Here is a 13,675-nt window from a genome sequence, read left to right as displayed (position 1 = left end):
AAAAGCCCATTCCGTCGCAATAATAAGACGTTCAAAATGCCTTTGGACGGAGAGGAAGAGGCGAAGCGAGAGGTTTCACTCTCGCCAAAATCTGTCCAAAATAAGCCTGATGTGTTTCTATGGGTTTATGTTGGGACAACGACTCCCATTGCTAGGGCGGAGACATGAGCATTTCATCATTATATAGGGATCTCTGCTTTGGATGGTTTATCAAATTTAAAGGGATAGTTCACCCAAATAGCAAATTACATCTTGGCATGTTCGAACTGATCACTTTTGTCAAGTCGGTGACCATCGTTGGTCACGGCTTTCAAAGTGTGTTGCATTATGGTTATAAATATGTTCAGACTTGCGACTAAATATCGACTGCATGAACTTGACAAAAATCATGTGATCAAAGGTCATGCAGTTTTTCTATGAAGTCGCCAACTGCACCATGCAGCCATCACCTGCATTATGGGAGACACTATTTGTCAACCAATCATTAGGGTGTTTTTGTTCGACCCACGCAAACGTGGCTAAAGACGTGACTGAAACAGAAACCAACTTTGCCTTGATTCTAAAGCAGCAGGGGTTACAATTGAAAGTGAAATTTAATTGTACATGTTATACAGAAAAACCTTTCTAAACAATAGCAGCTATGTTGACACTGACATGTTGATCTGAGCCTTGCTGTTGGAAAACCACTACAGTGTCCGACTTTCGGCAGATGCACCTCCCCCGACTTTACTCGCCGACTTTCATCTACAGTCGGTTTCGTTAGGCTTACTGCTCAAACACACCCATTGATATGTGGGAACTCCTTCAAGACTGTTGGAAAAGCATTCCTCATGAAGCTGGTTGAGAGAATGCCAAGAGTGTGCAAAGCTGTCATCAAGGCAAAGGGTGGCTATTTGAAGAATCTCAAATATATAATATATTTTGATTTGCTTAACACTTTTTGGGTTACTACATGATTCCATATGTGTTATTCCATAGTTTTGATGTCTTCACTATTATTCTACAATGTAGAAAAGAAAAACCCTTGAATTCTGGCTCACGCTCACCACACTGACAATGGTCATCAGCCCTATACTGTGTAGGGTCCTAACTTCAGTAACCACATCCTCACCCCTTGTACACAGGAAGTGGAGGCTCAAGTACACTTCTGTTATTTCTGCCATAGAGGCTCTGCAATGGGAGACTGTGTGTGCTCACTGTATCCATGACAATAGAGCAACCATCTTGTGGTTAAGCGTGTGGTTAAGCGTATGGTTTTATGTAAAAGAGAAAAACCCATGGTAGCACTAATGTGAGAGAGAAGAGGGAGAGAGAGAGATACAAGGCTATAGTGCATCGTAAAACAGTATGATTGAGAGAGGAAACAGTCCTACCTAGCTGACACAGACTTCATCGGACCAGCTTCAGGGACAAATGAAGCCCCATCATACCATAGCCTTCCTCACTCTCCAGCTCCTCTCCATAGGTAAGAAAAATGGATTGATTGTCTTACGATGACCTATTTACTTTCAATTTCCACTAATATAAACATCTCCTCCTTCCTCCCTACAGAGATCCCAGAGGTGTTGGGTGTGGCTGAGACAAGGACGGCCATTGAGGGTCAGTCCATCATTTTGACCTTACCTAGTGAGCAGATTGAACCGCAAAGTCAGGTTGAATGGAGATACAGCCAACCCGGAAAAAATAAGCTGCTGGCTTTAGTACAATTAAACGAAGATGGTGACCACAAGACAACCATCTTTAACAACCGGACGAAGATCCAGAATAATGGATCTCTGAGTATCCAGGGTCTCAGTCAGGGAGATTCAGGGAATTACACCTGCAGTGTGTTTTCCACAGGCAGAACCATCCAGACATACACTGTTACTCTGAATGTGCTGAGGCTGGGGGAGAGGGAATCACACCCACCTGTCAGTGTCATCTCAGGTAAAAGCAGTTTATTTTTTTATTTTCTGAGGCTATTTTCAGCTCCAAGTCATTTGTAGGAACAGACAGAATCTGAGTCCTAATTTCCCTAATTTCCCCTTCAGTATGATCTGGATGCTGTCTGCCCCTTAAATAATTTACAAAGTGCTCAAGTTCAAAAGCTTTATTGTCAGTTTAGGGTAAAAATTGTAAGTTTTAGGTATACTCAAAAAAATACTGGGTTGTTTGGTTGATCCAACTGCTGGGTTGCAGGCACTTAGTTTGGTTGTTTTCTTTAAAAACTGTTTGGCTATTGATACTGGGTGCTGGGTTATTAGTGCTGGGTTATTGAAATATGACCCAGTGGGTCAGATAAGAAGACTGGAGGTGTAGTTTAGTAGGGGCATGTCATTCCTGTTCATCTGTTCTGTTGTATATTTATCAAACATTATCATTTTTTTAGCTACAATGAGGCTTACCGAAGTGTATGAGTTCCCCTAAAAGCCTATGTAAATCTCATTGTTGGGATGCAACAAGGTGGTATACCTTATTAGAAAATGTAATAAATAATCTTAATATTATAGAAGAATGTGTGAAATGCAGGAGGAAAAAAAGGGAGATTTGAATTTTCAGGATGTAAACTGGAGCTAAAGAACACTGTAAGGTTCACCACCACACATACTTTGAACTAGCGCAAAGTGGGAGATTCTGTCAAGAAACACTGGCATGTTTTATCATTGCACCCAACTTTGCCAGCTGAATTTAAGAACCCACCACTTATTGTATATAGGAGAGGTCGCAATTTACGCGACAAATTGGTCCATGACAACTGCCAGCCACAAAAGAAAATGAGCCAGGCTCTTTTACGCCCTCTTCCGAATGGTAGCTTTAAATGCAGAGGTTGTGCAACAATATGATGAAGTGTGAATATTTCTGCCATCCACATACAGGGAAACAGTTCCAAATAAATGACATTACGTGCTCCACCACCCATGTTATCTACATGATTAAATGTCCATGTGGGCTGTGTTATGTACAGTAGATAAAACCTCTCGTTCTCTCAAACAGAGAATTAGTGTACATACAATTTCAATCAGGGGAAACGACAGGGATTATCCAGTCGCAGTACATTTTAATTACCAAAAACATGACATTTCTACCTTTTTAGATTATGTGACATAGAGAAAGTCAAGATATCAGACAGGGGAGGTGATATAAATAATATTCTGGATTTTCACCCTCCAGACATTATTTCCAAAAGGTCTTAATGATGAAATGCGAGCACAGATGTTCACTTTATCTAGATGAGTTCTGCTAGGATTACATTCAAAAAGAGCCAGCCGCTAGGTCAACCCACCATGATTGTAAAAAATACCCAATTGATAGTTAAATTAACCCATGCTTGAGTAATCCCAACAACCTAACTGGCTGGGTCAAAATTGGCCAGCGTGTGTTCTGTCTAATATTTACCCAGCGCTGGGTTACCAAATAATCCAAATTGGGTTGTTTTTAACCCAGCATATTTTAGTGTACAGCTTTTTTAGCGGGCAGAATATTTATTTTTTGATTTTCAGGTTCACAGAACGTGACTACAACCAACACTTCATCTAGCATCCCAGATGTGTCAGTTGGGGGAGATACAGGGGTAACACTGTGGATTATCAGCACAGCGGGTGGATGCTCAGCAGTGTTTCTTAGTAGTGTGCTGGCTGTGGTTGCATTTCAATGGAGAAAGAGGCAAAGATCCAGCACAGGTAAACTATTTTGACAATCTTTTTTTGGGACAAAATTGTATTTCAATTTGCAATATTTTAAGTGATGTATACTGCATAATGACTAGGACCCAGAGCTTCACATGACCTTGTAACCTGACCAAGAAAACCTCTGGACCCTAATATTGACTGTTTCTAATGTAATATAACTGATTTGAAGTGAGATTAACTGATCTGATGTGAGTCAAATGATCCCTTCCACAGATGAACCTATCTACAGTAACACCGCCTACCTCAGACACATGCACTGTCATGTTAGGGACACCTGCCAATCATGTCAACACTCATGAAGTTACTAGAGCAACGGCACCTTCTAGCGCAGGAAGGGGGATGAGAGGAGAAATGTCTTGAGTGATAAGGATGAGAGGGAAAGGAGAGGAAAATATGTAAAGAAAATAAGAGCGGGTTGCAATTCCAGCTTGAAGGTGGAGAGCAAGAACAGATGAGATCAGAGATGCATAAGAGGAACTTAATTTATGCTACTCACTGTTTTAAAAAGCCCAAATTGATATACTTTGAAATTAATTAAATGTCTGGTTTCAATAAACAATTAAACTGAACTGCAACGCCTGCTTAGTGTCTCTTCATGTGCCTCAGTGTCTGCATAGGGTTAAGGCGTCAGCATACATAGGTTGCTTCTAGCAGAACTCGTCTAGATGAAGTGAACGTCTGTGCTCGCATGCTCCCTTCAAATCCCTTAAAATAATAAAAGCGGCAATATTACAGTTTGTCCGTCTTCAGACGCCGTGGCCAAATCAAATCAGTAAGTACAATTCCTGAAAATAGTCAGAATTAATCTAAGATAACTCAAGAAATCTGTAATTTTTACATTTTTGCTGAGGAGGTCTTAGTCGTACAATTTGTCATCTAACTAAGATGTTTGGTGAAGAATAACTCAAGTGAAAAAGATGTGCATGAACATGGTCGTCTCTCGTTGAATGACCACAAACACTTCATTGAAGAATCCCTACTGTTGACCAATCACCAATGAAGGGGCGTAGACTTCAGCTACCAAACTCAAAGAAAAACGCTGCTGAACGCTGGTGAACACCAAAACAAACAAAAATGTCAAAAAAACGAACACAACATGACTATCACCCGTAGCACTCACTTCTGTCATCATGAAGTGCTTTGAGAGGCTAGTTAATAAGGACCATATCACCTCCACCTTACCCGACAACCTAGACCCACTACAATTCGGATACCGCCCCAACAGATCCACAGACAATGCAATCGCGATTGCACTGCACACTGCCCTATCCCACCTGGACAAGATAAATACTTATGTAAGAATGCTGTTCATCGACTACAGCTCAGCCTTCAAAACCATAGTGCCCTCCAAGCTCATCACTAAGCTCAGGGCCCTGGGTTTGAACCCCTCCCTGTGCAACTGGGTCCTGGACTTCCTGACGGGCCGATCCCAACTGGTGAATGTCGGCAATAACTCCTCCGCCATGCTGATCCTCAACATGGGGGCCCAACAGGGGTGAGAGCTAAGCACCCTCCTGTACTCCCTGTTCACCCATAACTGTGTGGCCACGCACGCCCCCATCCACATCGACGGGCCGCAGTGGGTGGAAAGGGTCAAAAGCTTCAAGTTCCTTGGCGTGCACATCACAGACTACCTTAAATGGTCTCTTCACACAGACAGTGTGGCGAAGAAGGTGCAACAGCGCCTCTTCAACCTCAGGAAGCTGAAGAAATTTGTCTTGGCCCCTAAGACCCTCACAAACTTCTAAAGATGCACCATTGAGAGTATGCTGTCAGGCTGTATCACAGCCTGGTACAGCAATTGCACCGTCCGCAACCGCAAGGCTCTCCAAAAGGGTGGTGCTGTCAGCCCAACGCATCATCAGGGGCACACTGCCAGCCCTCCAGGACATTTACAGCACCCAGTGTCACAGAAAGGCCAAAAAGATCCAAGACCTCAGCCACCTGAGCCATGGCCTGTTCACCCTGCTACCATTTAGGTGAAGACAGTACAGGTGCATCAAAGCTGGGACCGAGAGACTGATCAACAGCTTCTATCTCCAGGCCATCAGAGTGTTAAATAGTTACCACTAGCCGGCCTTTGCCCAGTACCTTGCCTTGAACATTAGTCACTATTATTAGTCGGCTACCACCCGATACTGCACCTTAGAGACCGCTTTGCCCTATGTACATAGAGCCATTGAACACTATTCACTTAAATAATGTTTACATACTGTTTTACACACTTTATATGTATATACTGTATTCTAGTCATGACTCATCCTATATAACTACTGCTGTACACAACTTTACTATTCATATACTGTCCATAATGTCTATATGCAACTATAATATATCTCAGTGGAGGCTGCTGAGGGGAGGACGGCTCATAATGGCTGGAACGGAGCAAATGGAATGGCATCACGGCTCATAATGGCTGGAACGGAGCAAATGGAATGGCATCAAACATATGGAAACCATGTTTGATGTATGTGATGCATTCCACTTATTCCGCTCCAGCCATTACCATGAGCCTGTCCTCCCCAATTAAGACCCGCTCTTCCATGCAGAACTGCTTTAACTCAGCGACATTTGTGGGTTTTCAAGCATGAACTGCTCATTTCAAGTCCTGCGACAACAAAATTGGGATTACGTCTGGACTTTGACGAGGCCATTCCAAAACTTCAAAATGTGTTGCTTTTTAGCTATTTTCATGTAGACTTTATTGTGCGTTTTGGATCATTGTCTTCCTGCTTGACCCAGCTGCGCTTCAGCTTCAGCTCACAGACAGATGGCCTGACATTCTCCTGTAGAATTATCTGATACAGAGCAGAATAGATGGTTCTTTCTATTAAGGCAAGTCGTCCAGGTCCGGAGGCAGCAAACCATCACACTACCACCACCATGCTTGACCGTTGGAATAAGGTTCTTACTGTGGAATGCAGTGTTTGGTCTTTGCCAGGCATAATGGGACCCATGTTATCCAAAGAGTTTTACTTTTGACTCATCTGTCCATTGAACTTTCTTCCAAGAGTCTTGATGATCATCCAGGTGCTTTTTTTTGCAAATTTGAGTCAACGTTTTGGATGAGATGGGTCCCATTTATATCTGGCGAACACTAAACACTCCATTCCACAGGAAGAAACTCATACCAAAGGTCAAGCATAGTGGTGGTAGTGTGATGGTTTGGGGATGCTTTTACTTTTTCACAATTCCTTTTATACACAGGGGAATTAGGTGTTGCAAAACTTTGTTTAATTAAATAAATAAAACAAGTATCAATTTTTTTTGTTATTTGTAAACTCAGGATCACTTTATCTAATATTAGGCTTTGGTTGAAAATGTCATAACATTTAGGAATACAAAATATGCAAAAACTGAGAAAATCAGAAAGGGGGCAAATACTTTTTCACGGCACTATACACTATGTGTGTGTGTGTGTGTGTATGTATATATATATATATGTCAAAAGTTTGGACACACCTACTCATTCAAGGGTTTTTCTTTATTTTTACTATTTTCTACATTGTAGAATAAAAGTGAAGACATCAAAACTATGAAAAAACACATATGGAATCATGTAGTAACCAAAAAAGTGTTAAACAAATATATTTTACATTTGAGATTCTTCAAATAGCCACACTGCCTTTATGACAGCTTTGCACACTCTTGGCATTCTCTCAACCAGCTTCATGAGGTATACAGAAGATAGTCCTATTTGGTAAAAGACCAAGTCCATATTATGGCAAGAACAGCTCAAATAAGCAAAGAGAAATGACAGTCCATCATTACTTTAAGACATGAAGGTCAGTCAATACGAAACATTTTAATAACTTTGAAAGTTTCTTCAAGTGCAGTCGCAAAAATAATCAAGCGCTATGATGAAACTGGCTCTCATGAGGACCACCACAGGAATGGAAGACCCAGAGTTACCTCTGCTGCAGAGGATAAGTTCATTAGAGTTACCAGCCCAAATAAATGTTTCACAGAGTTCAAGTAACAGACACATCTCAACATCAACTGTTCAGATGAGACTGTGTGAATCAGGCCTTCATGGTCGAATTGCTGCAAAGAAACCACTACTAAAGGATACCAATAAGAAGAATCTATCTTCTGCTTGGGCCAAGAAACACGAGCAATGGACATTAGACCAGTGGAAATGTTTCCTTTGGTCTGGAGTTCAAATTGGAGATTCTTGGTTTCAACCACCGTGTCTTTGTGAGACGCGGTGTGGGTGAACGGAGGATCTCCACATGTGTATTTCCAACCGTAAAGCACGGAGGAGGAGGTGTTATGGTGTGGGGGTGCTTTGCTGGTGACACTGTCTGTGATTTATTTAGAATTCAAGGCACACTTAACCAGCATGGCTACCACAGCATTCTGTAGCGATACGCCATCCCATCTGGTTTGGGCTTAGTGGGACTATCATTTGTTTTCAACAGGACAATGACCCAACGCACATCCAGTCTGTGTAAGGGCTATTTTACCAAAAAGGAGAGTGATGGAGTGCTGCATCAGTTGACCTGGCCTCCACAATCCCCCAACCTCAACCAAATTGAGATGGTTTGGGATGAGGATTACTTTATCCTATCCCAGGTATTCCTTAAAGAGGTGGGGTTTCAAATGTCTCCGGAAGGTGGTGAGTGACTCCGCTGTCCTGGCGTCGTGAGGGAGCTTGTTCCACCATTGGGGTGCCAGAGTGTACATCATATAACATCGCTACACCACTACATATCCACAATACAAAATGCACGATACCACCATACAACAAATACCACAATGTACATGTGTGTAGAGTGCGTGTGCTAGCGTCTCTTAACAGTCCACGCTGTTCCATATGGTGTATGTCTATCTGTTTTTGAAATCTGATTCTACTGCTTGAATCATTTACCTGAAGTGGAATAGAGTTCCGTGTAGTCATGGCTCTATGTAGTACTGTGTGCCTACCATAGTCTGTTCTGTTGCCATTCCTTTTGCCTCATCCCTATCAACCATACAATTTCAATCCACAGGGATTTAACAGTTTTTACAGTCATTTTCTTAATGGGTGCATGCTTATTAGTAACTGGAATAAGCAATTTCATAAATGTGTCAAGTGCAGCGTCTGGTTGCTCCGCATTACACTCCACAGACCAACAAATATTATTTACATCAATAACATTAGAATCACTACAAAACTTGTTGTATGACCACTTATACACTATATTAGGCCCAGCCTTTGGAACTTTGGTTTTCCTAGACATGGCTACTATATTGTGATCACTATATCTGATGTATCTGGATACTGCTTTCAAGCAAATTTCTGCAGAATTAGTAAAGATGTGATCAATACATGTTGATGATTTCATTCCTGTGCTGTTTGTAACTACCCTGGTAGGTTGACTGATAACCTGAACAAGGTTGCAGGCACTGGTTACAGTTTGAAGCTTTTTCTTGAGTGGGCAGCTTGATGAAAGCCAGTCGATATTTAAATCACCCAGAAAATGTACCTCTCTGTTGATATCACATACATTATCAAGCATTTCACACGTTATCCAGATACTGACTGTTAGCACTTGGTGGTCTATAGCAGCTTCCCACAAGAATGGGCTTTAGGTGAGGCAAATGAATCTGTAGCCATATTACTTCAACAGTATTTAACATGAGATCCTCTCTAAGCTTTACAGGAATGTGATTCTGAATATAGCGACACTTCCACCTCCAACACCTCCACCATTGGCATTTCTGTATTTTCTGTAGATGTTATAACCATGTATTGCTACCACTGTATCATCAAAGGTATATTCTAAGTGAGTTTCAGAGATTGTCATCTGTTACGAGCAAGTTATTAATTTCATGAACCTTGTTTCTTAAGCTACATATGTTAACGTGGGCAATTTTTTGCACTTTTCTGGAATGCTTGATTTGTTTTCGTTGCTTTACCGGGAAGCTTAGCAGAAGTAGACATGCTCATGTTAGTTATGTTAGTGCAGGGTGAGCTGCACACAGTGGACATCCTACTAGTGCACACCGACTCAGTACTAACATTATAACACTGGTTCATAGGCACATGATTACTGCATACAATAGCTGTAGGATCAGCAGAGGCATTCAGGACAGTTAGAGGGACATACATTAGGTTACTTACATTGTGTCTACCAGCGCCCCTGGTATAATGTACATTTGCTGAAGCATTATGACAACTCAGTGACACAATGGCAGGGATTAACTGAGCCTGGCTTGGGTCATTTATAAGTCATTGTCTCAAAGCAGCCTTATAATGCTGTGAAAGGATCCAGGAACCCAAATTATTCGGGTGGATCCCATCCTCCTTATAAAACGTATTTTGTTTCCAAAAGGTATCGCAATTGTCAACAAAAGTTACACCCATTGAGCTGCATTAACCACGTAGCCAGTTGTGAAGAGCAAGAATCCTGCTAAAGCATTTAATGCCACGATACAGAGAGGGCACAGGGTCAGATATGATGGTTATTTTATTAGTGTCTAGCAGAGAATCAATCAGCTCTTTAAATATCCAGTTTCAACTGTTCAGAGCTGCCCTTTCCATTTCCTGGCGTAGAACATTCGGGAGCTGCTTGGTAATGTAATTTACTCAAGCTCTGGGATAGGACATTGTTTTTGCACCAGGAACAGTCACATTTCTTACCATGGAGCTGCCAAAAATCACGGCTATTGAGAAGGACGAGGAAATCCGCCCACTCCCACGCTTCACAGGATTCGGAGAACCCTTTTAAGGACGGGCGAGAGGAAGGAAAACTTGAGCCCATAGCTCCCAGGGCCTGGTGCAGAACTCCGACAGATGGAGAAACCCCAGTCGATCCAGAGCAGGGACCGAAGGTTGCCGACTTCGAAATTGTAGGGGAAAGAGTAGGCACAGCGGCTGCAGACACAGGTACCCCCAGCGACGAAGGTGCAGGAAGATCAGGCTCCAAGGCGGCGAAACTATTCGTTGTTTGTATCTGCTCCGTGCCTCTCGTTGGGAGTGTAGCCTGCTTTACAGGAAGGCGCTGTCTTCGGCTTCCATGGCTCGTGACATGCGACCATCGTTAATTTGAGAACTCCTCTTGCTGTGTTCCTTCGACTCCGCTATCAGATAGGGGAGGAGAGGCAGGAGATGGCTCCCCTGGTGAACAAACTCCGGGCAACACCGACCAGTCGGACAACGACAAATGACAAGGTGGAGATGCATCCAACAAGCCAAAACGCTGTCCAGCTACCGGTGTAGAAAAGGTAAACGTTCCACTCTGCGTTTTCCCTAGTTTCTTACGTAGGCTGGCGACCTGCTTGATCAAGGAAGCCACTTCAATCCTATAATCCTCGGCAAGCAACAACTGGCGCATTGGAACTCCGATTGATCCAGTTTGTCCCGAAACAAAGCGTAGTAGACACAGCTCCTACAGCGCTGGAACCGTTCATTTCCTTCTCCAGACAAAGAGGGCTCCATTACAAAACTCATCTGGGACTATCAATGATATATAATATTATATTCTGTTTTGTGTCAATTTTAGGAAAAAGGAAACCTGTCCTGTATACTTCACTTTAGGTAAAATCCCATAGGAATGTATTATGTCCAGCAGAGAGTCAGGTAACCCATTTTAGCTAAATACTTTTATGATGAGACCTTTCAGCCTTTCCACAAAGTAAGTCAAAGTCTAAACAAAGATGTATATTTATATATTTTATTTTAGTCATTTAGCAGACGCTCTTATCCAGAGCGACTTACAGTTAGTGAGTGCATACATTATTTTTGTCTTTTTTTTTTTTTTTTTTTCATACTGGCCCCCCGTGGGAAACGAACCCACAACCCTGGCGTTGCAAACGCCATGCTCTACCAACTGAGCTACATCCCCTGCCGGCCATTCCCTCCCCTACCCTGGGCCAATTGTGCGCCGCCCCATGGGTCTCCCGGTCGCGGCCGGCTACGACAGAGCCTGGATTCGAACCAGGATCTCTAGTGGCACAGCTAGCACTGCAATGCAGCGCCTTAGACCACTGCGCCACTCGGGAGACTAGCTATAGTGCAACTTCAGATTTAAATTATTATATTTAGTGATGTAGTGCAATTTTTTATTGGGTGCTGGAGCACAAAAAAAAGAAAATTACGTCACGATTTCTCAATCAAAGTTTGCATCGTAGCCTGTTGAAGAATATAATTTTATATGCATAAAACCCATCATCCAATTGCAATGCCTGCTTATGCCTACACACATTGACTTTGATAAATGTTTGTATTTTTAATACCCTCTAACACCAAACTTAAGCCTACCTAATTTCAAAATAGGCCACCATATCTGTCAATGGTGAATGATAATTCTTATTTTATGGGTGAAATGTCCAAGCTGCATCTGAATGCCAACCATAACCATTTGATCTCACTCAGTTTCATGAGAATATGCACTTAGATGAAAATGTTATGTTTGTGCTTTTCTATTTACCAATTTCTATGTTCTATGTTTGTGCTTTTCTATGAACCAATTTCTGTGTTCATGCAAGTGACTGATTGAACAAACACTCACTATCTGCAATTTGGCACTACGCCCAGACGCTTCCTGTGTAAGTAAATACTCTTTGAGTGGATTTCAGAGCAGATTATATTAACAAGCTACAGACTAGCCTACCTGTATTGTTTCTATCAGAGCACATTTATCTTATGGCGTGCACTGTTTAATTTTGGCTGCATAATGAGGGGAAAAAATGTGACCATTCAGCACAGTCATCCTTAAATCCCATAGGAAATTACGAGGTTTTGGTCTTACAGTTGCGTTATACACTGAGTGTACAAAACATGAAGAAGACCTTCCTCATTTCTGTATAAAGTTTAAAGGACACATACATAAGGCATACTTGGGTCATTTTATTGTGTTCTCCATGCCACCTCAAACATTTTAAGCCATCATTGGGCTGTATGTACCAATTATTTTTTTGAGATATGGCCATGTGAATCCTGTCCAATTAAAACCAATGTAGCTGATTGGGGGTCATTTTGGAAATCTGGTCTTTTAGACTATAATAGGTTATTACATCTGCAATGGCACTATAGCTAGACATCTTTATGTAGTAGTTTACTCACTTTGTGTAAGGACTGAAAGGTCTCATCATAATGGGTTAACGTCTCTGCTGGACATAATGCATTCCTATGGGATTTTACTCAAAGTGAAGTGTACAGGGCAGTTTCCTGTCACATTTCTTAAAATTGACACAAAACAGAATATGGTATTATATATATCATTGCAATCAGTTGACTTCAGGGAACACCCATATTTACCCTATTTTTTTCTAACAGGAAATCAGGATTCCAGACATTTTATGGTTGACTGACAGGCTTCCCAGACTGCCGCTAATCTTTAAAATGTCTCAAGGTATTTAGTATTAGTGTACCAAGTTTGATGGTTGTATCATAAAATGTAACAATTATTTCACCTATCTGCTGGACTACTAGGAGTAAACCGAAGCTACTGTATATGCGGATGCCTTTGAACTTTCAGTACCCACCACTAAAGGGCAGCCTGCCCACACCACACGCTGTTGAATAGATAGGTGCGCCTGTTTGTCACCACCACTATTGCGCACACAAATGCAATAAAAAGACATGCAATTATTTGACCCAAAGCATGACTAGTGTTGGCACCATGACATAAGCCTACAATTTCATGCATTAATACAATAACGATATTTCCCTCTGTTGTTTCCCAATGCCCTTTCCTACAGATGGGTTAGTGGACATAAAATAATGTGCGCGCTTCCATGGGACAGCATGATGCTGATCTTCTGGATGGCCAGATTACTAGCAACAATGTCAAAACTCCCATGTGGGGAATTGTATGTAGCTCGTTTCATCTTGTTCTTGATACCATAGCTTGTTTTGACTGATTTCATGTAATTGTGCAAATGTGTTTGTTAAAAAAAATAAAAAATGGAGACCAAATATAGCTTACATGTTGTTAATAATCTAAACCAACCCCATCTGTTTGTCCCCATAGTTGCGCACCCGTTGGTTTAGTTTCTAAAAAACCAACCCGTCTATTCAC

At 41.8% G+C, this 13,675-nt stretch overlaps 1 protein-coding gene across 1 annotated transcript; it reads left to right on the top strand.

The window, feature by feature from the left end:
* Positions 1-1,192: 1,192 nt before the first annotated feature.
* On the top strand, positions 1,193-4,237 carry LOC121572814. The gene is made up of 4 exons (XM_041884842.1): positions 1,193-1,465; positions 1,552-1,926; positions 3,480-3,659; positions 3,882-4,237. The coding sequence occupies exons 1-4, from the start codon at positions 1,414-1,416 to the stop codon at positions 3,965-3,967; spliced, it is 693 nt and encodes a 230-aa protein (XP_041740776.1). The 5' UTR covers positions 1,193-1,413; the 3' UTR covers positions 3,968-4,237.
* Positions 4,238-13,675: the final 9,438 nt, after the last annotated feature.

Source organism: Coregonus clupeaformis, chromosome 40 (assembly GCF_020615455.1).
Source record: "Coregonus clupeaformis isolate EN_2021a chromosome 40, ASM2061545v1, whole genome shotgun sequence".
Classification (NCBI taxonomy): domain Eukaryota; kingdom Metazoa; phylum Chordata; class Actinopteri; order Salmoniformes; family Salmonidae; genus Coregonus; species Coregonus clupeaformis.
The sequence above is the reverse complement of the archived record's forward strand: the minus strand, read 5'-3'. Positions and strand labels throughout refer to the sequence as shown.